The sequence below is a fragment of the Zonotrichia leucophrys genome, unplaced genomic scaffold (genome assembly GCF_028769735.1).
Source record: "Zonotrichia leucophrys gambelii isolate GWCS_2022_RI unplaced genomic scaffold, RI_Zleu_2.0 Scaffold_476_39163, whole genome shotgun sequence".
NCBI lineage: Eukaryota > Metazoa > Chordata > Aves > Passeriformes > Passerellidae > Zonotrichia > Zonotrichia leucophrys.
Genome location: NW_026992681.1, coordinates 11,561 through 38,719, shown reverse-complemented (window position 1 = coordinate 38,719; position 27,159 = coordinate 11,561). Strand labels below are relative to the sequence as shown.

General features: G+C 57.7%; 1 protein-coding gene across 1 annotated transcript; it reads left to right on the top strand.

Moving 5' to 3' along the window:
* Window positions 1-287: 287 nt before the first annotated feature.
* On the top strand, window positions 288-26,634 carry ADCK5 (aarF domain containing kinase 5; the record flags this gene model as incomplete). The annotated part of the gene is made up of 9 exons (XM_064701294.1): window positions 288-401; window positions 2,508-2,639; window positions 6,765-6,848; window positions 9,472-9,553; window positions 9,975-10,053; window positions 14,437-14,528; window positions 19,306-19,636; window positions 23,497-23,598; window positions 26,075-26,634. Coding segments are annotated over 9 exons (1,122 nt in total), but the record flags the coding sequence as incomplete, so codon positions are not given.
* Window positions 26,635-27,159: the final 525 nt, after the last annotated feature.

The window sequence follows — 27,159 nt, the reverse complement described above, 5'->3', positions numbered from 1 at the left end:
GGCACACCTGGGGACACCTGGCGGCACCTGGGTACACCTGGACAACAGCTGAGGACACCTGAGATTGAGCTGGGCACACCTGGGGGCACCTGGGGACACACCTGGGGACGCACCGGGGCACACCTGGGGACGCACCGGGGCACACCTGGGCACACCTGGGGACATGGGGACACACCTGGGCACACACCGGGGCACACCTGGGCACACACCGGGGCACACCTGGGGCACACCTGGGCGATGGGCGGGGTCCCTGCCGGCCCCGCCCCCTGACCCCGCCCCCCGGGCAGGTGCAGTACCTGGACCTGCGCGATCGCTTCGAGGGCGACATCCGGACCGTGGAGCTGCTGCTGCGCCTGGTGGAGTTCATGCACCCCGACTTCGCCCTGGGCTGGGTGCTGCAGGTGAGGGCACACCTGGGGGCACCTGGGATATCCACAGACACACCTGGGGGCACCTGGGTACAGCTGAGATACACCTGGGGGCACCTGGGCACACCTGGGCACACCTGGGGACACCTGGGGATATCCACAGACACACCTGGGCACAGCCCTGTGCAGTTCATGCACCCCGACTTTTCCTTGGGGTGGGTGCTGCAGGTGAGGAGCACACCTGGGCACACCTGGGCACACACCTGTCACACACCTTCACACACCTGTCACACCTGTGTCACACACCTGTGTCACACACCTGTGTCACACACCTGTCCCTCGCCTGTCTCACCTGTACAGGAATTGAAGGGCACGCTGGCTGTGTCACACACCTGTGTCACACACCTGTCCCTCACTTGTCCCACCTGCAGGAGCTGAAGGGCACGCTGGCTCTGTGTCACACCTGTGTCACACACCTGTGTCACACCTGTGTCACACACCTGTCCCTCAGCTGTCCCTTACCTGTACAGGAGCTGAAGGGCACGCTGGCTGTCAGTGTCACACCTGTGTCACACACCTGTGTCACACACACCTGTCTCACCTGTCTCGCCTGTACAGGAACTGAAGGGCACGCTGGCTGTGTCACGCACCTGTGTCACACACCTGTGTCTCACCTGTCTCACCTGCAGGAATTGAAGGGCACGCTGGCTGTGTCACACACCTGTGTCACACACCTGTCACACACCTGTCCCTCAGCTGTCCCTTACCTGTACAGGAGCTGAAGGGCACGCTGGCTCTGTGTCAGACACCTGTGTCACACCTGTGTCACACACCTGTCACACACCTGTCCCTCACCTGTCTCACCTGTCTCACCTGTACAGGAGCTGAAGGGCACGCTGGCTGTGTCACACACCTGTGTCACACACCTGTGTCACACCTGTGTTACACACCTGTGTCTCACCTGTCTCACCTGTACAGGAGCTGAAGGGCACGCTGGCTGTCAGTGTCACACACACCTGTGTCACACACCTGTGTCACACCTGTCACACCTGTCACACCTGTCTCTCACCTGTCTCACCTGTACAGGAGCTGAAGGGCACGCTGGCTATCAGTGTCACACACCTGTGTCACACCTGTGTCACACACCTGTCTCACCTGTACAGGAGCTGAAGGGCACGCTGGCTCTGTGTCACACACCTGTGTCACACACCTGTCCCTCACCTGTCTCACCTGTACAGGAGCTGAAGGGCACGCTGGCTGTGTCACACACCTGTGTCACACACCTGTCTCACCTGTCTCACCTGTACAGGAATTGAAGGGCACGCTGGCTGTGTCACACACCTGTGTCACACCTGTGTCACACCTGTGTCACACCTGTCTCACCTGTACAGGAATTGAAGGGCACGCTGGCTGTCAGTGTCACACCTGTGTCACACCTGTCCCTCACCTGTCTCACCTGTACAGGAGCTGAAGGGCACGCTGGCTGTGTCACACACCTGTGTCACACACCTGTCACACACCTGTGTCACACACCTGTCCCTCACCTGTCTCACCTGTACAGGAATTGAAGGGCACGCTGGCTGTGTCACACACCTGTGTCACACCTGTGTCACACACCTGTGTCACGCACCTGTCCCTCACCTGTCTCACCTGTCTCACCTGTACAGGAATTGAAGGGCACGCTGGCTGTGTCACACACCTGTGTCACACCTGTGTCACACACCTGTGTCACACACCTGTCTCACCTGTCTCACCTGTACAGGAGCTGAAGGGCACACTGGCTGGCTGTGTCACACCTGTGTCACACACCTGTGTCACTCACCTCTCCCTTATCTGTATCACACCTGTAGGAGCTGAAGGGCACACTGGCTGTCAGTGTCACACTTGTGTCACACCTGTCACACACCTGTGTCACACACCTGTGTCTCACCTGTCTCACCTGTACAGGAGCTGAAGGGCACGCTGGCTGTCAGTGTCACACCTGTGTCACACACCTGTGTCACACACCTGTGTCACACACCTGTGTCTCACCTGTCTCACCTGTCTCACCTGTACAGGAGCTGAAGGGCACGCTGGCTGTCAGTGTCACACCTGTGTCACACACCTGTCCCTCACCTGTCTCACCTGTCTCACCTGCAGGAATTGAAGGGCACGCTGGCTCTGGAGCTGGATTTCGAGAACGAGGCGCGGAACTCGGAGCGCTGCGGGCGAGACCTGGGGCACCTGCGGGGGGTGAGGGTGCCCCGGGTGCACTGGGGGCACTGCAGCAAGGTGAGACACACCTGGGCACACCTGGATATACCCTGACACACCTGGGTACACCTGGGTACACACAGACACACCTGGGCACAGCTGGGCACACCTGGGATAGAGCTGGGATACAGCTTGGCACACCTGGGATACACACAGACACACCTGGGCACACCTGGGGACACCTGGGCACACCTGGGATACACCTGGGCACACACCTGGGTACACACAGACACACCTGGGCACACCTGGGCACACCTGGGCACAGCTGGGATACACCTGGGATACACCTGGGGACACACCTGGATACACACAGACACACCTGGGCACACCTGGGCACAGACCTGGGGCACCTGCGGGGGGTGAGGGTGCCCAGGGTGCACTGGGGGCACTGCAGCAAGGTGAGACCGCACCTGGGATACACCTGGGCACACCTGGGATAGAGCTGGGATACACACAGACACACCTGGGCACAGCTGGGATACACCTGGGATACACCTGGGGACACACCTGGATACACACAGACACACCTGGGCACACCTGGGCACAGCTGGGCACACCTGGGATACACACAGACACACCTGGGCACAGACCTGGGGCACCTGCGGGGGGTGAGGGTGCCCAGGGTGCACTGGGGGCACTGCAGCAAGGTGAGACACACCTGGGCACACACCTGGGCACACCTGGGAATAACCACAGACACACCTGGGCACACCTGGGCACACACAGACACACCTGGGCACAGCTGGGAATAACCACAAACACACTTGGGTACACCTGGGACACACCTGGACACACCTGGGCACACCTGGGATACACACAGACACACCTGGGCACACCTGGGATAGAGCTGGGATACACCTGGGATACACCTGGGCACACCTGGGATACAGCTGGGTACACCTGGGCACACCTGGGATACACCTGGGATAGAGCTGGGCACACTGGGGATGGAGCTGAGATACACACACACACACCTGGGCACACACAGACACACCTGGGATACACACCTGGGATACACCTGGGGCACACCTGGGATATACCTAGGCACACCTGGGACACACCTGGGATACACCTGGGCACACACAGACACACCTGGGTACACATGGATACACACAGACACACCTGGGCACAGCTGGGAACACCTGGGCACACCTGGGATACACCTGGGCACACACCTGGATACACACAGACACACCTGGGCACACCTGGGCACACCTGGGGCACCTGGGAACACCTGGGATATACCTGGGCACACACCTGGGATACCCACAGACACACCTGGGCACACCTGGGCACAGACCTGGGGCACCTGCGGGGGGTGAGGGTGCCCCGGGTGCACTGGGGGCACTGCAGCAAGGTGAGACACACCTGGGATACACCTGGGCACAGCTGGGCACACATGGGCACACCTGGCATAGAGCTGGGATACACACAGACACACCTGGGCACACCTGGGAACACCTGGGCACACCTGGGCACACCTGGGATAGAGCTGGGTACACCTGGGTACACACAGACACACCTGGGCACACCTGGGCACGCCTGGGATACACCTGGGTACACCTGGGATACCCACAGACACACCTGGGCACACCTGGGCACAGACCTGGGGCACCTGCGGGGGGTGAGGGTGCCCAGGGTGCACTGGGGGCACTGCAGCAAGGTGAGACACACCTGGGATACACCTGGATACACACAGACACACCTGGGCACACCTGGGAACACCTGGGCACACCTGGGATAGAGCTGGGTACACCTGGGTACACACAGACACACCTGGGCACACCTGGGATACACCTGGGATACACCTGGGATACACCTGGGAATAACCACACACACACCTGGGCACACCTGGGCACTCACAAACACACCTGGGGCACACCTGGGATACACACAGACACACCTGGACACACCTGGGCACGCCTGGGATACACCTGGGCACACCTGGGTACACCTGGGATACACCTGGGGTACACAACTGGATACACACAGACACACCTGGGCACACCTGGGCACACATGGGCACACCTGGGATACACCTGGGATAGAGCTGGGATACACCTGGGATACACCTGGGATACACCTGGGCACACCTGGGATACACACAGACACACCTGGGCACACCTGGGCACACCTGGGCACACCTGGGCACACCTGGGCACGCTGCCCCAGGTGGGGCCGTTGGGCACAGGCACAGCGGGCGGTGGCAGCGGGAGGGGACAGGGCCGGGCCGGTGTCACCTGCAATGACATCTCTGTGTCCCTGTCCCTGTGTCCCTGTGTCCCCTGTCCCTGTCCCTGTCCCTGTCCCTGTCCCTGTGTCCCTGTGTCCCTGTCCCTGTGTCCCTGTCCCTGTCCCTGTCCCTGTCCCTGTCCCTGTGTCCCTGTCCCTGTGTCCCTGTCCCTGTGTCCCTGTCCCTGTGTCCCTGTGCCTGTCCCTGTCCCTGTCCCTGTCCCTGTCTCTGTGTCCCTGTCCCTGTGTCCCTGTCCCTGTGTCCCTGTGTCCCTGTGTCCCTGTGCCTGTCCCTGTCCCTGTGTCCCTGTGTCCCTGTGTCCCTGTCCCTGTCCCTGTCCCTGTGTCCCTGTGTCCCTGTCCCTGTCCCTGTGTCCCTGTCCCTGTGTCCCTGTCCCTGTGTCCCTGTCCCTGTCCCTGTGTCCCTGTGTCCCTGTGTCTCTGTCCCTGTCCCTGTGTCCCTGTGTCCCTGTGTCCCTGTCCCTGTCCCTGTGTCCCTGTCCCTGTCCCTGTCCCTGTCCCTGTGTCCCCTGTCCCTGTGTCCCCTGTCCCTGTCCCTGTCCCTGTGTCCCCTGTGTCCCCTGTGCCTGTCCCTGTGTCCCCTGGATGTCCCTGTGTCCCCTGTCCCTGTCCCTGTCCCTGTGTCCCCTGTCCCTGTGCCTGTCCCTGTGTCCCTGTGTCCCTGTGTCCCTGTCCCTGTCCCTGTGTCCCCTGTCCCTGTCCCCATTGCTGTCCCTTCTGTGCCATCCCTGTGCCCTGTGTGCCCCCTGTCTGTCCCTGTCCCCATTGTCCCTTCTGTCCCCATTGTCCCCTGTGCCCTCTCTCTGTCCCTGTCCGTCTGTCCCTCTGTCTGTCCCCTGTGTCCCCTCTCTATGTCCCTGTCCCCACTGTCCCCATTGTCCCCGTTGTCCCCTCTGTGTCCCTGTCCTCTGTCCCCACCCTGTCCCCATTGCTGTCCCTGTCCCCTTCCTGTCCCATTGTCCCCATCCCCTCTCTGTGCCACTGCTGTCCCCATCCCTGTCCCTGTCCTTGTGTCTGCTCCCTGTCCCCTGTCATGTCCCCACTGTCCCCTGTGTGCCCCTGTCCCCATTGTCCCCTCTGTCCCCTATCCCCCCATCCCACTTGTCCCCTGTCCCCATCCCTGTCCCCTTGTCACCTCTGTCCCCATCCCTGTCCTCTCTGTCCCCATTGTCCCCTGTCCCCATCCCTGTCCCTGTTTGTCCCCATCCCTGTCCCCATCCCTGTCCCTGTCCCCATTTCTGTCCCATCCCTGTCCCTTGTCATTGTCCCTTCTGTCCCCCTCCCTGTCCCCATCCCTGTCCCCATTTCTGTCCCCATTGTCCCCTGTGTGTCCCTGGCCCCATTGTTCCCTCTGTCCCCTGTCTGTCTCCTGTGTCCCTTCTCTATGTCCCTGTCCCCCCCTGTCCCCATTGTCCCCTGTCTGTCCTTGTCTGTCCCTGTCTGTCTCTCTGTCTGTCCCCTGTGTCCCCATTATCCCCATTGTCTCCTCTGTCCCCTGTCTGTCTGTCCCCTGTGTCCCTTCTCTATGTCCCTGTCCCCACTGTCCCCACTGTCCCCTGTGTCCCTTGTCCATCCTTGTCTGTCTGTCCCTCTGTCCCCTGTGTCCCTGCTGTCCCCACTGTCCCTCTGTCTGTCCCTCTGTCTGTCCCTCTGTCCGTCCCCACTGTCCCCACTGTCCCCATTATCCCCATTTTCCCCTCTGTCCCCTATCTGTCTGTCCCGTGTCCCTGCTGTCCCCACTGTCCCCACTGTCCCCTGTGTCCCCTGTCTGTCCCTCTGTCTGTTCCTCTGTCTGTCCCCACTGTCCCCACTGTCCCCACTGTCCCCTGTGTCCCCTGTCTGTCCCTGTCTGTCCCCCCTGTCCCTGTCTGTCCGTCCGTCCGTCCCCAGCGCGTTCTCACGGCCGATTTCTGCGAGGGCTGCAAGATCACCAACGTGGAGGGGATCCGAGCCATGGGGCTGGGCCTGAGAGACGTCAGTGACAAACTGGGGACATTGGGGACAATGGGGACAATGGGGGGTTTGGGGACATTGGGGGGATTGGTGACACCCAGGGGATCCGAGCCATGGGGCTGGGCCTGAGAGACGTCAGTGACACTGGGGACATTGGGGACATCTGGGGACAGTGGGGGGATTGGGGACAGTGGGGACAGTGGGGACATTGGGGGGATTGGGGACAATGGGGACATTGGGGGGACATTGGGGACATTGGGGGACATTGGGGGGATTGGGGACACTGGGGGACATTGGGGGCAGTGGGGGACATTGGGGACATTGGGGGACATTGGGGGACATTGGGGACAGTGGGGGGATTGGGGACAGTGGGGACATTGGGGGGATTGGGGACATTGGGGGGATTGGGGACATTGGGGACATTGGGGGGATTTGGGACATTGGGGGACATTGGGGGACATTGGGGACACTGAGGGGATCCGAGCCGTGGGGCTGGGCCTGAGATACATCAGTGACAAACTGGGGACATTGGGGGATTGGGGACATTGGGGGATTGGGGACATTGGGGCGATTGGGGACAGTGGGGGGACATTGGGGGGACATTGGGGACATCCGGGGGATTGCGGACATTGGGGACATTGGGGGGACATTGGGGACATTGGGGGACATTGGGGGGATTGGGGACATTGGGGACATTGGGGACACCTGGGGTTTGGGGACACCGAGGGGATTTGGGGACATCTGGGGACACTGGGGACATCCCGAGGGGACTGGGGACATCCAGGGGGGATTTGGGGGTGTCCAGGGGGGTCCGAGGGGATTTGGGGACATTCAGGGGGGGATTTGGGGACATCCAGGGAAATTTGGGGGTGTCCAGGGGGGGCCGAGGGGATTTGGGGACATCCCAAGGGGATTTGGGGACATCCAGGGGGGATTTGGGGACATCCAGAGGGGATTTGGGGGTGTCCCCAGGGGGGGCCGAGGGGATTTGGGGACATCTGGGGGATTTGGGGACACCCAGGGGGGATTTGGGGTGTCCAGGGGGGTCCAAGGGGATTTAGGGACACCTCAAGGGGATTTGGGGACACCCAGGGGGGATTTGGGGACATCCGGGGGGGATTTGAGGGTGTCCCCAGGGGCGGCCGAGGGGATTTGGGGACATTCAGGGGGGATTTGGGGACATCCAGGGAAATTTGGGGGTGTCCAGGGGGGTCCGAGGGGATTTGGGAACATCCAAAGGGGAATTTGGGGGTGTCCAGAGGGGTCCCCAATGGGGTCCGAGGGGATTTGGGGACATCCAGGGGGGATTTGGGGGTGTCCCCAGGGAGGGCCGAGGGATTGGGGAACATCCAGAGGGGATTTGGGGGTGTCCCCAAGGGATTTTAGGGGTTTTTGGGGTTCCTAAATCCTCCCAGAATTCACAGAAGCTGATCCAGGGCTTTTTTGGGGTGATTTTTGGGGTTTTTGGGGTTCCTAAACCCCCCTATTTCCCCCCTCAGACCGCAGAGAAGCTGATCCAGGGGATTTTAGGGACATTTTGGGCATTTTTGGGGGGATTTTTGGCATTTTTGGGGTTCCTAAATCCCTTAATCCTCACAGAACTCATAGAAGCTGATCCAGGGCTTTTTTTGGGGTGATTTTTGGGGTGATTTTTGTCATTTTTGGGGTTCCTAAACCCCCAATTTCCCCCCCCAGACCGCAGAGAAGCTGATCCAGGGGGTTTTAGGGATATTTTGGGGTGATTTTTGGGGTTTTGAGGGTTCCTAAATCCCCCAATTTCCACCCCCAGACCGCAGAGAAGCTGATCCAGGGGATTTTTGGGGTGATTTTTGGGGTTTTGGGGTGATTTTTGGGGTTTTTGGGGTTCCTAAATCCCCTATTTCCCCCCCCCCAGAGCGCAGAGAAGCTGATCCAGGGATTTTAGGGATATTTTGGGGTGATTTTTGGGGTTTTTGGGGTTCCTAAATCCCCTAAATTCCCCCAGAATTTACAGAAGCTGATCCAGGGCATTTTTGGGGGGATTTTTGGCATTTTTGGGGTTCCTAAATCCCCCAATCCCACCCCCAGACCGCAGAGAAGCTGATCCAGGGGATTTTAGGGATATTTTGGGGTGATTTTTGTCATTTTTGGGGTTCCTAAATCCCACCCCCAGACCGCAGAGAAGCTGATCCAGGGGATTTTAGGGATATTTTGGGGTGATTTTTCACATTTTTGGGGTTCCTAAATCTCCTAAATTCCCCCAGACCGCAGAGAAGCTGATCCAGGGGATTTTTGGGGTGATTTTTGGGGTTTTTGGGGTTCCTAAATCCCCAATTTCCCCCCCAGACCGCAGAGAAGCTGATCCAGGGGATTTAGTGAATTTTTGGGGTGATTTTTGTCATTTTTGGGGTTCCTAAACCCCCCAATCCCACCCCCAGACCGCAGAGAAGCTGATCCAGGGGATTTTTGGGGTTCCTAAATCCCCCAATCCCACCCCCAGACCGCAGAGAACCTCATTCAGGGGATTTTGGGGTGATTTTTGGGGTTTTTGGGGTTCCTAAATCCCCAATTTCCCCCCCAGACCGCAGAGAAGCTGATCCAGGGGATTTTTGGGGTGATTTTTGTCATTTTTGGGGTTCCTAAACCCCCCTATTTCCCCCCCCAGACCGCAGAGAAGCTGATCCAGGTTTTTGCCGAGCAGATTTTCTACACCGGCTTCATCCACGCGGATCCGCACCCGGGCAACGGTAACGGGGACCCCGAAATTCATGGGGACCCCGAAATCCGGGGGGGGACCCCAAAATTCATGGGGACCCCTAAAATTGGGGGGAACCCAAAATTTGGGACCCCAAAATTTGGGGGGGGGGACCCCCAAAACCAGGGAGGGGAAACCCCAAAATAAGGGGGGGGACCCAAAAATTGGCAGCGGGACCCCAAAACTGAGGGGGAAAATCCCAAAACTGGGGAGAATCTCAAAATTAGGGGGGAGCCCAGAATTAGGGGGGACCCCAAAAAATGCCAGGGGAGGGGTCGCTAATTGGGGTGGGGGTCCCTAATTGGGGTGGGGGTCCCTAATTGGGGAGGAGTCGCTAATTGGGGTGGGGGTCCCTCCAAACCCGGGGGTCCCCCCAAACCCGGGGGTCCCCCCAAATTTCGCCCCCCTGTCAGTTTTGGTTCAGCGCGGCCCCGACGGGCGGGCACAGCTGGTGCTGCTGGACCACGGCCTGTACGAGACCCTGAGCGAGAGGTGAGACCCCAAAACCGCCCCGGGGGGGGACCCCAAAAATCACCGGGGGCACCCCAAAAATGGGGGGGCAAAAAAAAACCCCACAAAAATTGGCCCAAAATTGGCTCAAAATTGGCTCAAAATTGGCTCAAAATTGGCTCAAATCACCCCAAGAACCCAAAAATTGGAGGGGAAATCCCAAAACTGAGGGGGACCCCAAAATTTCAGGTGGACCCCAAAAATCACCGGGGGCACCCCAAAAATGGGGGGGAGGAAAAAACCCCACAAAAATTGGTCCAAAATTGGTTCAAAATCACCGGAAGAACCCAAAAATTGGGGGAAAAATCCTAAAACTGAGGGGGACCCCAAAATTTCAAGGGGACCCCAAAAATCACCGGGGTACCCCAAAAATCGGGGGGCAAAAAAGGGACCCGGGGGGCGGCAAAAAAACCCCACAAAAATTGGCCCAAAATTGGCTCAAAATTGGCCCAAAAACAGCAGAAGAACCCAAAATTGGGGGGGGGGACAATTCTAAAAGTGAGGGACCCCAAAACTGACCCGGGGGACCCCAAAAATCACCGGGGGCACCCCAAAAATGGGGGGCAAAAAAACCCCACAAAAACTGGCCCAAAATTGGCTCAAAATTGGCCCAAAATTGGTTCAAAATCACCTGAAGAACCCAAAAATTGGAGGGGAAATCCCAAAACTGAGGGGACCCCAAAATATCAGGGGAACCCCAAAAATAACCGGGGGCACCCCAAAAATGGGGGCGAAAAAAACCCCACAAAAATTGGCCCAAAATTGGCTCAAAATTGGCCCAAAAACAGCAGAAGAACCCAAAAATTGGAGGGGAAATCCCAAAACTGAGGGGGACCCCAAAATTTCAGGGGGACCCCAAAAATCACCGGGGCACCCCAAAAATGGGGGCGAAAAAAAAACCCCACAAAAATTGGCCCCAAAATTGGCTCAAAAATGGCTCAAAATCAGCAGGAGAACCCAAAATTGGGGGGGAGGAATTCTAACAGTGAGGGGACCCCAAAACTGACCCGGGGGACCCCAAAAATCACCGGGGGCACCCCAAAAATGGAGGGGCAAAAAAAAAAAACCACAAAAATTGGCCCAAAATTGGCCCAAAATTGACACAAAATTGGCTCAAAATTGATTCAAAATTGGCCCAAAAACAGCAGAAGAACCCAAAATTGGGGGGGGGGACAATTCTAAAAGTGAGGGACCCCAAAACTGACCCGGGGCACCCCAAAAATCACCGGGGGCACCCTAAAAATGGGAGGGCAAAAAAACCCCACAAAAACTGGCCCAAAATTGGCTCAAAATTGGTTCAAAATCACCCGAAAAGCCCAAAAATTGGAGGGGAAATCCCAAAACTGAGGGGGACCCCAAAATTTCAGGGGAACCCCAAAAATCACCGGGGTACCCCAAAAATGGGGGGGGAAAAAAGGGACTGGGGGGGGGCAAAAAAACCCCACAAAAATTGGCCCAAAATTGGCTCAAAATCACCCGAAGAACCCAAAAATTGGGGGGGAAATCCCAAAACTGGGGGAGACCCCAAAATTTCAGGGGGACCCCAAAAATAACCGGGGGCACCTCAAAAATGGGGGGTCCAAAAAAACCCCACAAAAATTGGCCCAAAATTGGCTCAAAATTGGCTCAAAATCACTTGAATAACCCAAAAATTGGAGGGAAATTCCCAAAACTGAGGGGGACCCCAAAATTTCAGGTGGACCCCAAAAATTATCTGGAGCACCCCAAAAATGGGGGGCAAAAAAACCCCCACAAAAATGGCCCAAAATTGGCTCAAAATTGGTTCAAAATCACCTGAAGAACCCAAAAATTGGGGGGGAAATCCTAAAACTGAGGGGGACCCCAAAACTGACTCGGGGGGGACCCCAAAAATCAACGGGGGGACCCCAAAAATGGGGGGCAAAAAAGGGACCCGGGGGGCAAAAAAACCCCACAAAAATTGGTCCAAAATTGGCTCAAAATTGCTCCAAAAACAGCAGGAGAACCCAAAATTGGCGGGGAGAATTCTAAAAGTGAGGGACCCCAAAACTGACCCGGGGGACCCCAAAAATCACCGGGGGCACCCCAAAAATGGGGGGCAAAAAAGGGACCCGGGGGGGCAAAAAAACCCCACAAAAATTGGCCCAAAATTGGCTCAAAATTGGCTCAAAAACAGCAGAAGAACCCAAAATTGGGGGGGAGAATTCTAGAAGTGAGGGGACCCCAAAACTGACCCGGGGGACCCCAAAAATCACCGGGGGCACCCCAAAAATGGGGGGCAAAAAAAACCCCACAAAAACTGGCCCAAAATTGGCTCAAAATCACTGGAAGAACCCAAAAATTGGAGGGAAATTCCCAAAACTGAGGGGGACCCAAAATTTCAGGGGGACCCTAAAATTGACCAGGGGGACCCCAAAAATGGGGGGGAAAAAGGCACCTGGGGGGCAAAAAAACCCACAAAAATTGGCCCAAAATTGGCTCAAAATCACCAGAAGAACCCAAAAATTGGAGGGGAAATCCCAAAACTGAGGGGGACCCCAAAATTTCAGGGGGACCCCAAAAATCACCGGGGTACCCCAAAAATGGGGGGCAAAAAAGGGACCCAGGGGGCAAAAAAACCCCACAAAAATTGGCCCAGAATTGGCTCAAAATTGGCTCAAAATCACTGGAAGAACCCAAAAATTGGGGGAAAATCCTAAAACTGAGGGGACCCCAAAAATTCAGGGGGACCCCAAAAATCAACGGGGGGACCCCAAAAATGGGGGGTCCAAAAAAACCCCCACAAAAATTGGCCCAAAATTGATTCAAAATTGGCTCAAAATCAGCAGAAGAACCCAAAATTGGGGGGAGAATTCTAGAAATGAGGGGACCCCAAAACTGACCCGGGGGACCCCAAAAATCACCGGGGCACCCCAAAAATGGGGGGGAGGAAAAAACCCCACAAAAATTGGCCCAGAATTGGCTGAAAATTGGCTCAAAATCACCTGAAGAACCCAAAATTGGGGGGGTAAATCCCAAAACTGGGGGGACCCCAAAATTTCGGGGGGACCCTAAAATTGACCAGGGGCACCCCAAAAATGGGGGGGAAAAAAGGGACCCGGTGGGGGGGCAAAAAAAAACCCCACAAAAATTGGCCCAAAATTGGCTCAAAATTGATTCAAAATTGGCTCAAAATCACCCGAAGAACCCCAAAAATTGGGGGGTAAATCTTAAAACTGGAGGGAACCCCAAAATATCAGAAGGGACCCCAAAAATCACCGGGGGCACCCCAAAAATGGGGTAGGGGAAGAAAAGTGACCCGGGGGACCCCAAAATTCCCTGGAAAATCCCAAAACCCCTGGGGGGGACCCCAAAAATTTCCATGGGGAAATCCCAAAACTGCCCCAGGGGGACCCCAAAACCCGGGGGGAACCCCAAAACCGGGGATGGGACCCCTCAACCAGGTGGAAAAATCCCAAAATCCCAGAGGGCGACCCCAAATCCAGGGGGGGACCCCAAAACTGAGGGGGAAAAAAATCCTAAAATTGGAGAGAACCCAAAAATCCCAGGGGGACCCCAAAACTGGGGGGGAGCCCAAAATCGGCCCAAAACCACGGGGGGGACCCCAAAACCAGGGTGGGTTCCCCAAAATCAGGGGGTCCCCAAGACCTCTGGGGGGAAGGGGGGGGAACCCCAAAATGAAGGGGAAAATCCCAAAATTGGGGGGGAACACCCCAAAAACCAGAGAGGAAATCTCCAAATTCGGGTGGGGGGTCCCCAAAATTCGTGAGGGGTCCTAAAATCTGGGGGTCCCCTAAAATAAAGGGGAAAATCCCAAAATTGGGGAGAGACCCCAAAACCAGGAAGGAAACCCCCAAATCTGGGGGGTCCCCAAATTCGAGGGATCCCCAAAAACCTCAGTGGGATCCCCAAAACCGCCGGGGGGACCCCAAAATAAAAGGGAAAATCCCAAAATTGGGGGAAAAAACCCCAAAATCAGAGGGGAAATCCTGAAATTTGAGGGATTCTCAAATCTGGGGGTCCCGAAATTTGGGTGGGGGTCCCCAAAATCCTCGGGGGGACCCCAAAATAAAAGGGAAAATCCCAAAATTGGGGGGAAAAAACCCCAAAACCAGGGAGGAAAACCCCGAAATTCGAGGGGTCCTCAAATCTGGGGGGTCCCGAAATTTGGGTGGGGGTCCCCAAAATCCTCGGGGGGACCCCAAAATAAAAGGGAAAATCCCAAAATTGTGGGAAAAAAACCCCAAAATCAGAGGGGAAATCTTGAAATTTGAGGGATTCTTAAATCTGGGGGGTCCCGAAATTTGGGTGGGGGTCCCCAAAATCCTCGGGGGGACCCCAAAATCCTCGGGGGGACCCCAAAACCCCTCTGTCCCCCCAATGCAGGGACCGGGTGTCGCTGTGCGGGCTCTGGAGATCGATCGTGATGCGCGACCACGACGGGATGAGGGAGCGGGCGGAGGAGCTGGGGGTGAAGGGTGAGACCCCCCAAAAATAACCCCAAAATGGGCCCTAAATAACCCAAAAATGAACCCAAAATAAGCCCAAAATTATCCTAAATATGGACCCTAAATAAGCCCAAAATAATCCTAAATATGGGCCCTGAATAACCCCAAAATAACCCCAAAAATAACCCCCAATGGGCCCTGAATAATCCCAAATTAACCCCAAATTAACCCCAAAAATGGATCCGGAATAACCCCAAATTAACCCCAAAAATGGGCCCTGAATAACCCCAAAATAACCCCAAAATGGGCCCTAAATAACCCCAAAATAACCCCAAAAATGGGCCCTGAATAACCCCAAATTAACCCCAAAAATAACCCCAAAAATGGGCCCTGAATAACCCCAAAATAACCCCAAAATGGGCCCTAAATAACCCCAAAATAACCCCAAATTAACCCCAAAAATGGGCCCTAAGTAACCCCAAAAATGGGCCCTAAATAATCCCAAACTAACCCCAAAATGGCCCCTAAATAACCCCAAAATGGGCCCTAAATGATCCCAAATTAACCCCAAAATGGGCCCTGAATAACCCCAAAATAACCCCAAAAATGGGCCCTAAATAACCCCAAATTAACCCCAAAAATGGGCCCTAAATAACCCCAAAATAACCCCAAAAATGGACCCTGAATAACCCCAAAAATGAATCTTAAATAACCCCAAAATAACCCCAAAAATGGATCTGGAATAACCCCAAAATAACCCCAAAATGGATCCTAAACAACCCCAAAATAATCTCAAAATGGACCGTGAAAAACCCCAGAATAACCCGAAAAATGGACCGTGAATAACCCCAAAAATGGACCCTAAATAATCCCAAATAACCCCAAAAATGGATCCTAAATATGCCCAAAATAACCCCAAAAATGGACCCTGAATACCCCCAAAATAACCCCAAAATAACCCCAAAATGGGCCCTAAATAACCCCAAAATAACCCCAAAAATGGACCCTAAATAACCCCAAAATAATCCCAAAAATGGACCCTAAATAACCCCAAAATAACCCCAAAAATGGACCCTAAATAACCCCAAAAATGGACCCTAAATGACCCCAAAAATGCACCCTAGAAATGGACCCTAAATAACCCCAAATAAACCCCAAAAGAACCCCAAAAATGGACCCTAAATAACCCCAAAATAAACCCAAAATAGAACCCTAAATAACCCCAAAATAACCCCAAAAATGGACCCTAAATAACCCCAAAATAACCCCAAAATGGGCCCTAAATAACCCCAAAATAACCCCAAAAATGGACCCTAAATAACCCCAAATAAACCCCAAAAGAACCCCAAAAATGGACCCTAAATAACCCCAAATAAACCCAAAATAACCCCAAAATAACCCCAAAAATGGACCTGGAATAACCCCAAAATAGCCCCAAAAACGAACCATAAATAACCCCAAAAATGGATTTTAAATAACCCCAAAATAATGCCAAAAATGGACCTTAAATAACCCCAAAATAGCCCCAAAATAGAACCCTAAATAACCCCAAAAATGAAGCTCAAAAACGGACTCTAAATAACCCCAAAATAACCCCAAAAATGGACCCTAAATAACCCCAAAATAACCCCAAAAACGGACACAAAATAACCCCAAAATAATCCTAAATATGGACCCCAAATAAACCCAAAATAACCCCAAAAATGGACCCTAAATAACCCAAAATAACCCCAAAAATGGACCCTAAATAACCCCAAAATAAACCCAAAAATGGGCCAAAAATAACCCCAAATTAATCCCAAAAATAACCCCCAAATGGGCCCTGAATAATCCCAAAAATAACGCCAAAAATGGGCCCTGAATAACCCCAAAATAACCCCAAAATGGACCCTAAATAACCCCAAAATAACCCCAAAAATAACCCCAAAATGGGCCCTGAATAACCCCAAAAATGGACCCCAAATAACCCCAAAATAACCCTAAAAATGGACCCTGAATAACCCCCAAATAACCCCAAAAATGGACCCTGAATAACCCCAAAATATCCCTGAAAATCCCCAAAAATGGACCCTAAATAACCCCAAAATAACCCCAAAATGGGCCCTAAATAATCCCAAATTAACCCCAAAAATGGGCCCTAAATAACCCCAAATTAACCCCAAAAATGGACCCTAAATACCCCCAAAATAACCCCAAAATAACCCCAAAAATGGGCCCTGAATAACCCCAAAATAACCCCAAAATGGGCCCTAAATAACCCCAAAAATGGACCCTAAATAACCCCAAAATAACCCCAAAAATGGGCCCTAAATAACCCCAAAATAACCCCAAAATAACCCCAAAAATGGACCCTGAATAACCCCAAAATAACCCCAAAAATGGACCCTAAATAACCCCAAAATAACCCCAAAAATGGGGGGAGGGGACCCCAAAGATGTGGAGGTTACCTGGGCATTACCTGGGCACACCTGGGGGGTACCTGGGGCACCTGGGGGTTACCTGAGGTTCACCTGGGCACACCTGGGTTTACCTGGGGTTACCTGGGCACACTGGGGCACACCTGGGGCACCTTGGGGTCACTTTGGGGCTACCTGGGGGTACCTGGGATTACCTGGGCACACCTGGGGACACCTGGGGCACCTTGGGGTTACCTGGGGGTTCCTGGACACACCTGGGCACACCTGGGGGGCACCTGGAGGTTCCTGGACACACCTGGGCAACACCTGGGGCACCTTGGGGTTACCTGGGGGTACCTGGGCACACCTGGGGTTACCTGAGGATCACATGGGGTCATCTGAGATCACCTGGGGTTACCTGGGGTCACCTGAGATCACCTGGGCACACCTGGGGGGCACCTGGGGCACCTTGGGGTTACCTTGAGGCTACCTGGGGGTACCTGGGCACACCTGGGCACACCTGGGGGTCACCTGGGCACACCTGGGGTTACCTGGGGCACCTCTGGGGTTACCTGGGCACACCTGGGCACACCTGGGGCACCTTGGGGTTACCTTGAGGCTACCTGGGGTTACCTGGGCACACCTGGGGCACCTCTGGGGTTACCTGGGCACACCTGGGGTTACCTGGGCACACCTGGGCACACCTGGAGCTCACCTGGGGCACCTTGGGGTTACCTTGAGGCTACCTGGGGTTACCTGGGCACACGTGGGCACACCTGGAGCTCACCTGTCCGTTCCCTGTCCCCCCCCAGACTACCTGCTCTTCTCGGAGATGCTGCTGCACCTCTGGGGTTACCTGGGCACACCTGGGCACACCTGGGGGTGACCTGGGGTTACCTGGGCACACTTGGGGGTTACCTGGGCACACCTGGAGCTCACCTGGGCACACCTGGGGGTCACCTGGGGTTACCTGAGGATCACGTGGGGGTCATCTGAGATCACCTGGGGTTACCTGGGCACACCTGGGCACACGTGGGCACACCTGGAGCTCACCTGTCCGTTCCCTGTCCCCCCCCAGACTACCTGTTCTTCTCGGAGATGCTGCTGCACCTCTGGGCACACCTGGGCACACCTGGGCACACCTGGGGTTACCTGGGCACACCTGGGCACACCTGGGGTTACCTGGGCACACCTGGGGCACACCTGGGGTTACCTGGGCACACGTGGGCACACCTGGAGCTCACCTGTCCGTTCCCTGTGCCCCCCAGACTACCTGCTCTTCTCGGAGATGCTGCTGCACCTCTGGGGTTACCTGGGCACACCTGGGCACACCTGGAGCTCACCTGGGGCACCTTGGGGTTACCTTGAGGCTACCTGGGGTTACCTGGGCACACCTGGGGCACCTCTGGGGTTACCTGGGCACACCTGGGTACACCTGGGGTTACCTTGAGGCTACCTGGGGTTACATGGGCACACCTGAGGCACCTCTGGGGTTACCTGGGCACACCTGGGGCACCTTGGGGTTACCTGGGCACACCTGGGTTACCTGGGCACACCTGGGGTTACCTGGGGTTACCTGGGGTTACCTTGAGGCTACCTGGGGTTACGTGGGCACACCTGGGGCACCTCTAGGGTTACTTGGGCACACCTGGGCACACCTGGGGTTACCTGGGCACACCTGGGCACACCTGGGGTTACCTGGCACACCTGGGATTACCTGGGCACACCTGGGCACACCTGGAGCTCACCTGGGGCACACTTGGGGTTACCTTGAGGTTACCTGGGGTTACCTGGGCACACTTGGGGGTTACCTGGGCACACCTGGAGCTCACCTGTCCGTTCCCTGTCCCCCCAGACTACCTGCTCTTCTCGGAGATGCTGCTGCACCTCTGGGGTTACCTGGGCACACCTGGGCACACCTGGGGTTACCTGGGCACACCTGGGGTCACCTTGAGGCTACCTGGGGTTACCTGGGCACACCTGGGCACACCTGGGGTTACCTGGGGTTACCTGGGGCACCTCTGGGGTTACCTGGGCACACCTGGGGGTCACCTGGGGTTACCTGAGGATCACGTGGGGGTCATCTGAGATCACCTGGGGTTACCTGGGCACACCTGGGCACACCTGGGCACACCTGGGGCACCTTGGGGTTACCTGGGCACACCTGGGCACACCTGGGCACACCTGGAGCTCACCTGTCTGTTCCCTGTCCCCCCCAGACTACCTGCTCTTCTCGGAGATGCTGCTGCACCTCTGGGGTTACCTGGGCACACCTGGGCACACCTGGGGGTCACCTGGGGTTACCTGAGGATCACGTGGGGGTCATCTGAGATCACCTGGGCACACCTGGGGTTACCTGGGCACACCTGGGCACACCTGGAGCTCACCTGTCCGTTCCCTGTCCCCCCCAGACTACCTGCTCTTCTCGGAGATGCTGCTGCAGCGCCCCCTGAGCCGCGACTCGCGCCTGCTGGGCCCGCCGGGCTCTCACCTGGCCGAGCCCCGCCCGGAGGCGCCGCCCGGCCCCGCCCGCCCGCTGCGGGGCGCGCCCGAGGGGCACCTGAGCGCCGAGGAGCGCGAGTACCTGCGGGGCATGGCGGCGCGGCGCTTCCCGCACATGGTGCAGGTGCTGCGCCAGCTGCCGCGGCCCATGCTGCTCGTGTTCCGCAACATCAACACCGTCCGCAGCGTCCACGGGGCGCTGGGCGCACCTGCGGACAGGTACGGCATCATGGCCCGCAGGTGAGTGTGTGCCAGGTGTGCCCAGGTGTGTCAGTGTGCCTGTAAATGTGTGTAAATGTGTGGCCAGGTGTGTCTGTGTATGTAAATGTATGTAAGTATGCGCCCCAGGTGCGCCCAGGTGTGTCAGTGTGCCTGTAAATGTGTATGACAGGTGTGCCCAGGTGTGCCCAGGTGAGTGCTGCTCGTGTTCCGCAACATCAACACCGTCCGCAGCGTCCACGGGGCGCTGGGCGCACCTGCGGACAGGTACGGCATCATGGCCCGCAGGTGAGACACGTGTGTGTGTGTGCCAGGTGTGTCTGTGTGTGTAAATGTGTGGGCCAGGTGTGTCCAGGTGTGTCTGTGTGTCTGTAAATGTGTGTAAATGTGTGCCCAGGTGTGCCCAGGTGTGTTTGTGTGTGTATGTGTGAGTGACAGGTGTGCCCAGGTGTGTCTGTGTGTCTGTATGTGTCTGTATATGTGTGTATAGGTGTGCCCAGGTGTGCCCAGGTGTGTCTGTATGTGTGAGTGACAGGTGTGCCCAGGTGCGCCCAGGTGTACCTGTGTGTCTGTATGTGTGTGTAAATGTGTGCCCAGGTGTGCCCAGGTGTGTCTGTGTGGCAGTGTATGTGTGAGTGCCAGGTGTGCCCAGGTGAGCGCTGCTCGTGTTCCGCAACATCAACACCGTCCGCAGTGTCCACGGGGCGCTGGGCGCACCTGCGGACAGGTACGGCATCATGGCCCGCAGGTGAGACACGTCTGTGTGTGCCCAGGTGTGCCCGGGTGTGTCTGGGTGTCAGTGTATGAGAGTGCCAGGTGCGCCCAGGTGTACGTGTGTGTCTGTATATGTGTGTAAATGTGTGTCTCAGGTGTGCCCAGGTGTGCCCAGGTGTGTCTGTGTGTCTGTATGTGTGTGCCCAGGTGTGCCCAGGTGTGCCCAGGTGTGTCTGTGTGTCTGTATGTGTGAGTGCCAGGTGTGCCCAGGTGTGTCCAGGTGTGTCTGTGTGTCTGTATGTGTGTGCCAGGGGTGCCCAGGTGTTCCCAGGTGTGTCTGTGTGTCTGTATGTGTGTGTAAATGTGTGCCAGGTGTGCCCAGGTGAGCGCTGCTCGTGTTCCGCAACATCAACACGGTCAGGAGTGTCCACGGGGCGCTGGGCGCACCTGCGGACAGGTACGGCATCATGGCCCGCAGGTGAGTGTGTGCCAGGTGTGCCCCAGTGTGTCTGTAAATGTGTATGTGCCAGGTGTGCCCAGGTATGTCTGTGTGTCTGTATATGTGTGTAAATGTGTGTATATGTGTGCCCAGGTGTGCCCAGGTGTGTCCAGGTGTGTCTGGGTGTCAGTGTATGAGTGTGCCAGGTGTGCCCAGGTGTGTCTGTGTGTGTGTGTTTGTGTGCCCAGGTGTGCCCAGGTGTGTCTGTGTGCCTGTATATGTGTGTAAATGTGTGTCTCAGGTGTGTCTGTGTATGTAAATGTATGTAAGTATGCACCCCAGGTGTGCCCAGGTGTGTCTGTGTGTCTGTATGTGTGTGTGCCAGGTGTGCCCAGGTGTGTCTGTGTGTCTGTATGTGTGTGTGCCAGGTGTGCCCAGGTGTGTCTGTGTGTCTGGGTGTGTGTGTGCCCAGGTGTGCCCAGGTGTGCCCAGGTGTGTCTGTGTGTCTGTATGTGTCTGTATACGTGTGTAAATGTGTGCCGGGTGTGCCCAGGTGTGTCTGTGTGTCTGTATGTGTGTGCCCAGGTGTGCCCAGGTGTGCCCAGGTGTGTCTGTGTGTCTGTGTGTGTGTGTGCCAGGTGTGCCCAGTTGTGCCCAGGTGTGTCTGTGTGTCTGTATGTGTCTGTATATGTGTGTAAATGTGTGCCCAGGTGTGCCCAGGTGTGTCTGTGTGTCTGTATGTGTGTGTGCCCAGGTGTGCCCAGGTGTGCCCAGGTGAGCGCTGCTCGTGTTCCGCAACATCAACACCGTCCGCAGCGTCCACGGGGCGCTGGGCGCACCTGCGGACAGGTACGGCATCATGGCCCGCAGGTGAGTGTGTGCCAGGTGTGCCAGGTGTGTCTGTGTGTCAGTGTATGAGACTGCCAGGTGCGCCCAGGTGTACGTGTGTCTGTATGTGTGTGTAAATGTGTGTCTCAGGTGTGCCCAGGTGTGTCTGTGTGTCTGTATATGTATGTAAATGTGTGTATAGGTGTGCCCAGGTGTGCCCAGGTGTGTCTGTGTGTCTGTATGTGTGAGTACCGGGTGTGCCCAGGTGTGTCTATGTGTCTGTATGTGTGTGTGTCAGGTGTGCCCAGGTGTGTCTGTGTGTCAGTGTATGTGTGTGCCAGGTGTGCCCAGGTGAGCTCAGGTGACCTTTGGGGGGTTTGGGGGTCACCCAGGTGAGCTCTGGGTGTTTTTGGGGTCTCTCAGGTGAGCTCTGGGTCTGCCCAGGTGAGCCCTGAGGGGGTGTCGGGGTCACCCAGGTGAGCTCAGGTGAGCTCAGGTGATCCTGGGCCTGCCCAGGTGTGCCCAGGTGAGCTCTGGGTGTTTTTGGGGTCACTCAGGTGTGCCCAGGTGAGCTCAGGTGATCCTGGGCATGCCCAGTTGTGCCCAGGTGAGCTCTGGGTGTTTTTGGGGTCACCCAGGTGTGCCCAGGTGGGCTCTGGGTGTTTTTGGGGTCACTCAGGTGTGCCCAGGTGAGCTCAGGTGACCTTTGGAGGGTTTGAGGTCACTCAGGTGAGCTCAGGTGAGCTCAGGTGATCCTGGGCATGCCCAGGTGTGCCCAGGTGAGCTCTGGGTGTTTTTGGGGTCACCCAGGTGTGCCCAGGTGGGCTCTGGGGGGTTTGGGGGTCACCCAGGTGCCCCCAGGTGTGCCCAGGTGGGCTCTGGGTGTTTTTGGGGGTCACTCAGGTGCCCCCAGGTGGGCTCTGGGTGTTTTTGGGGGTCACCCAGGTGTGCCCAGGTGGGCTCTGGGGGGTGTCGGGGTCACCCAGGTGAGCTCTGGGGGGTTTGGGGGTCACCCAGGTGCCCCCAGGTGTGCCCAGGTGGGCTCTGCGGGGTTTGGGGGTCACCCAGGTGTGCCCAGGTGGGCTCTGGGTGTGTTTGGGGTCACCCAGGTGCCCCCAGGTGCGCCCAGGTGGGCTCTGGGTGTTTTTGGGGGTCACCCAGGTGTGCCCAGGTGGGCTCTGGGTGTGTTTGGGGTCACTCAGGTGCCCCAGGTGTGCCCAGGAGAGCTCTGGGTGTTTTGGGGGTCACCCAGGTGCCCCAGGTGTGTCCAGGTGGGCTCTGGGTGTGTTTGGGGTCACCCAGGTGTGCCCAGTGCACCCAGGTGTGCCCAGGTGGGCTCTGGGTGTGTTTGGGGTCACCCAGGTGCCCCCAGGTGTGCCCAGGTGGGCTCTGGGTGTGTTTGGGGTCACCCAGGTGTGCCCAGGTGAGCTCTGGGTGTGTTTGGGGTCACCCAGGTGTGCCCAGGTGAGCTCTGGGTGTTTTTGGGGTCACTCAGGTGCCCCCAGGTGGGCTCTGGGTGTTTTTGGGGTCACTCAGGTGCCCCCAGGTGAGCTCTGGGTGTGTGTCGGGGTCACCCAGGTGTGCCCAGGTGCCCCAGGTGAGCTCTGGGTGTTTTTGGGGGTCACCCAGGTGCCCCCAGGTGTGCCCAGGTGGGCTCTGGGTGTGTTTGGGGTCACCCAGGTGCCCCAGGTGTGCCCAGGTGGGCTTTGGGTGTGTTTGGGGTCACCCAGGTGCGCCCAGGTGCTCCCAGGTGTGCCCAGGTGAGCTCTGGGGGTGTGTTTTGGGGTCACCCAGGTGCCCCAGGTGCCCCAGGTGGGCTCTGGGTGTGTTTGGGGTCACCCAGGTGCCCCCAGGTGTGCCCAGGTGCCCCAGGTGCCCCCGTTCCGTTCCCCTCCCCCAGCGCCGTGCGGAGCTGGAGCCGCCTCCGGGGGGGCCCCGCGCGGTCGCTGCGGCAGCGGCTGCACCTGGGCTGGGAGCGGCTGCGCTTCGAGATGGCGCTGAGGTGAGGGCGGGGCTAACGGGAGGGGCGGGGCTAAGGGGGGAGGGGCGGGGCTAAGGGAGGGGGCGGGGCTAAGGGGAGGGGCATGGATGGGAGGGGCTGAGGCGAGGGGCGGGGCTAAGGTGAGGGATGGGGCTAAGGTGAGGGACGGGGCTTGGGGGAGGGGCGGGGCTAGGGGGAGGGGCTAAGGTGGGCGGGGCTTGGGGGAGGGGCGTGGCTAAGGGGAGGCGGCGGGGCTAAGGGGAGGGGCATGGGGAGGGGCTGAGGCGAGGGGCGGGGCTAAGGTGAGGGTCGGGGCTTGGGGGAGGGGCGGGGCTAAGGGGAGGGACTAAGGGGAGGGGAGGGGCATGGGGAGGGCTGAGGCGAGGGGCAGGGCTAAGGTGAGGGATGGGGCTTGGGGGAGGGGCGGGGCTAAGGGGAGGGGCGGGGCTAAGGGGAGAGGCATGGGCGAGGGGCGGGGCTAAGGTGAGGGACGGGGCTTGGGGGAGGGGCGGGGCTAGGGGGGAGGGGCTAAGGGGGGCGGGGCTAAGGGGGAGGGGCTAAGGGGAGGCAGCGGGGCATGTGGGAGGGGCAAAGGGGGAGGGGCACAAGTGTGGGGGAGGGGCTTAGGTGGGAGGGGGGACACGCTCAGGTGAGGGGGCGGGGCAAAGGGGCTGAGGTGGGGGAGAGGAGGAGGGGCTGAGGTGGGGGGAGGGGCTCAGGGAAGGGGCTGGGAGGGGGAGGGGCTCAGGTGTGGGGGAGGGGCTGGGGAAGGGGGAAGGGCGGAGGGAGGGGTTTAGGTATGGGGGGTTCAGAGTGGGGGAGGGGCCCAGGTGTGTTTGGGGGAGGGGCTTGGGTGGAGAATCGGGCCGGGGGGGGGGAGGGGCTTAAGTGGGAGGGGGAGGGGCTCGGGTGAGGGGGAGGGGCACGGGGGGAGGGGTTGGGGAAGGGCAAAGGGGGAGGGGCTCAGGTGTGGGAGGGGGGTTGAGGAGGGGGGATGTGTGTGCGACCCCCCCGTCAGGTGTGTGTGACCCCAGGTGATCCCCACCTGTCCCCCCAGTGTGGTGTGACCCTCCCCAGGTGTGTGTGACCCTTCAGGTGTGACCCCCCCCAGGTGACCCCACCTGTCCCCCCCAGGTGACCCCACCTGTCCCCAGTGACCTCACCTGTCCCCCCAGGTGTGTGACTCCCACCTGTCCCAGGTGTGTGTGACCCCCAGGTGACCCCAGGTGCCCCCCATGTCCCCCCCCCAGATGTGTGTGACCCCCAGGTGTCTGTGTGACCCCCAGGTGTCTGTGTGACCCCCAGGTGACCCCAGGTGTGTGTGTGTGACCCCCCAGATGACCCCCAGGTGACCCCCCCCCCCCCGTCCTCAGGTGACCCCAGATGACCCCCCCAGGTGTGTGTGTGACCCCAGGTGTCTGTGTGATCTCAGGTGACCCCCAGGTGACCCCAGGTGCCCCCCATGTCCCCCCCCCCCCCCCCAGAGTGTGTGACCCCCAGGTGTCTGTGTGACCCTCAGTGACCCCAGATGACCCCCCCCAGGTGTGTGCAACCCCCAGATGACCCCACGTGTCCCCAGGTGACCCCAGATGACCCCCCCCCAGGTGTGTGACCCCCAGGTGTGTGTGTGACCCCAGGTGTGAGTGACCCTCAGGTGACCCCCGGTGACCCCAGGTGACCCCGGCCCCCCCTGTCCCCCCCCCCCCCAGGTGTGTGTGTGTGACCCCCAGGTGACCCCCCCCAGGTGACCCCCCCCGTCCCCAGGTGTGTGTGACCCTCAGGTGACCCCAGGTGTGTGTGTGACCCCCCCAGATGACCCCCAGGTGACCCCCCTGTCCCCAGATGACCCCCCCCAGGTGTGTGTGACCCCAGGTGACCCCCAGGTGACCCCAGGTGACCCCGGTGCCCCCCGTTCCCCCCCCCAGGTGTGTGTGTGACCCCCAGGTGACCCCAGGTGACCCCGGTGCCCCCCAGGTGACCCCCAGGTGACCCCAGGTGTGTGTGTGTGACCCCAGGTGACCCCAAGGTGACCCCCAGATGACCCCCCAGGTGTGTGACCCCAGATGCCCCCGGTGCCCCCTGTCCCCCCCCCAGGTGTGTGTGACCCCCAGGGTCTGTGTGACCTCAGGTGACCCCAGGTGATCCTTGGTGTGTGAGTGACCCCCAGATGACCCCAGGTGTGAGTGACCCCAGATGACCCCAGGTGACCCCGGTGCCCCCTGTCCCCCTCCCAGGTGTGTGTGTGTGACCCCCAGGGGTCTGTGTGACCTCAGGTGACCCCAGGTGTGTGAGTGACCCCCAGGTGACCCCAGGTGTGTGAGTGACCCCCAGGTGACCTCAGGTGACCCCAGGTGTGTGAGTGACCCCCAGATGACCCAGGTGTGAGTGACCCCCAGGTGACCTCAGGTGACCCCAGGTGTGTGTGTGACCCCCAGGTGACCCCCAGGTGACCCCCAGGTGACCCCAGGTGACCCCAGGTGACCCCTGTCCCCCCCAGGCTGGAGTGGCTCCGCTTCCGGGTGGCGGCGGCTGCGCTGCGGCTGCGGAGCCGCTGGGGGGCGCTGCCGGGCGGGGCGCACCTGCAGCAGCTGCTGCGCGCCTGAGCCCCAAAAACGGCTGAAAACCACCCAAAAATCCACTGGGAACACCCCGAAACCGGCCGGGAATGCCGAAAATACCCGAAAAAACGGCTGAAATAACCCAAAAACGGCTGAAAACGACCCAAAAATCGACTGGGAACACCCCGAAACCGGCCGGGAATGCTGAAAATACCCGAAAAAACGGCTGAAATAACCCAAAAACGGCGGAAAACGACCCAAAAACGGCGGGAAATGACCCAAAACTGGCCGGGAATGCTGAAAATAACCTGAAAATCAGATGGAAACAGCCAAAAATACCCCCAAAACCGGCCGGGAATGCTGAAAATACCCGAAAAAACGGCGGAAATAACCCAAAAATCGACTGGGAATACTGAAAATACCCAAAAAACCGGCGGAAATAACCCAAAAACCGACTGGAAACAACCCAAAAAATGGCTGGGAATGCTGAAAATACCCCAAAAATGGATGGAAACACCTGAAAATACCCCAAAAATTGGATGGAATCACCCCAAAACCGGCCGGGAATGCCGAAAATACCCGAAAAAACGGCGGAAATAACCCAAAAAACGGCTGAAAACAACCCAAAAACCGACTGGGAACATCCCAAAACCACGGGAATGCCAAAAATACCCAAATTTGGATGGAAACACCTGAAAATACCCAAAAATCAAATGGAAACACCCCCAAAAACAGCCAGGAATGCTGAAAATACCCGAAAAAACGGCGGAAAATAACCCAAAAATCGGCTGAGACTGCTGAAAATACCCCAAAAATGGGATGGGAACACCTGAAAAATACCCCAAAAATTGGATGGGAACACCTGGAGTGTCTGAAAAACAACGAGAAAAACCCAAAACAGCCAAAATTACCCCAAAAATGGATGTGAAAACCGGAAAATAACCCAAAAATGGATGGAATGCTGAAAATACCCCAAAAAATCAGCTGGAAGTACCTGAAAATACCCCAAAAATGGATGAAAACG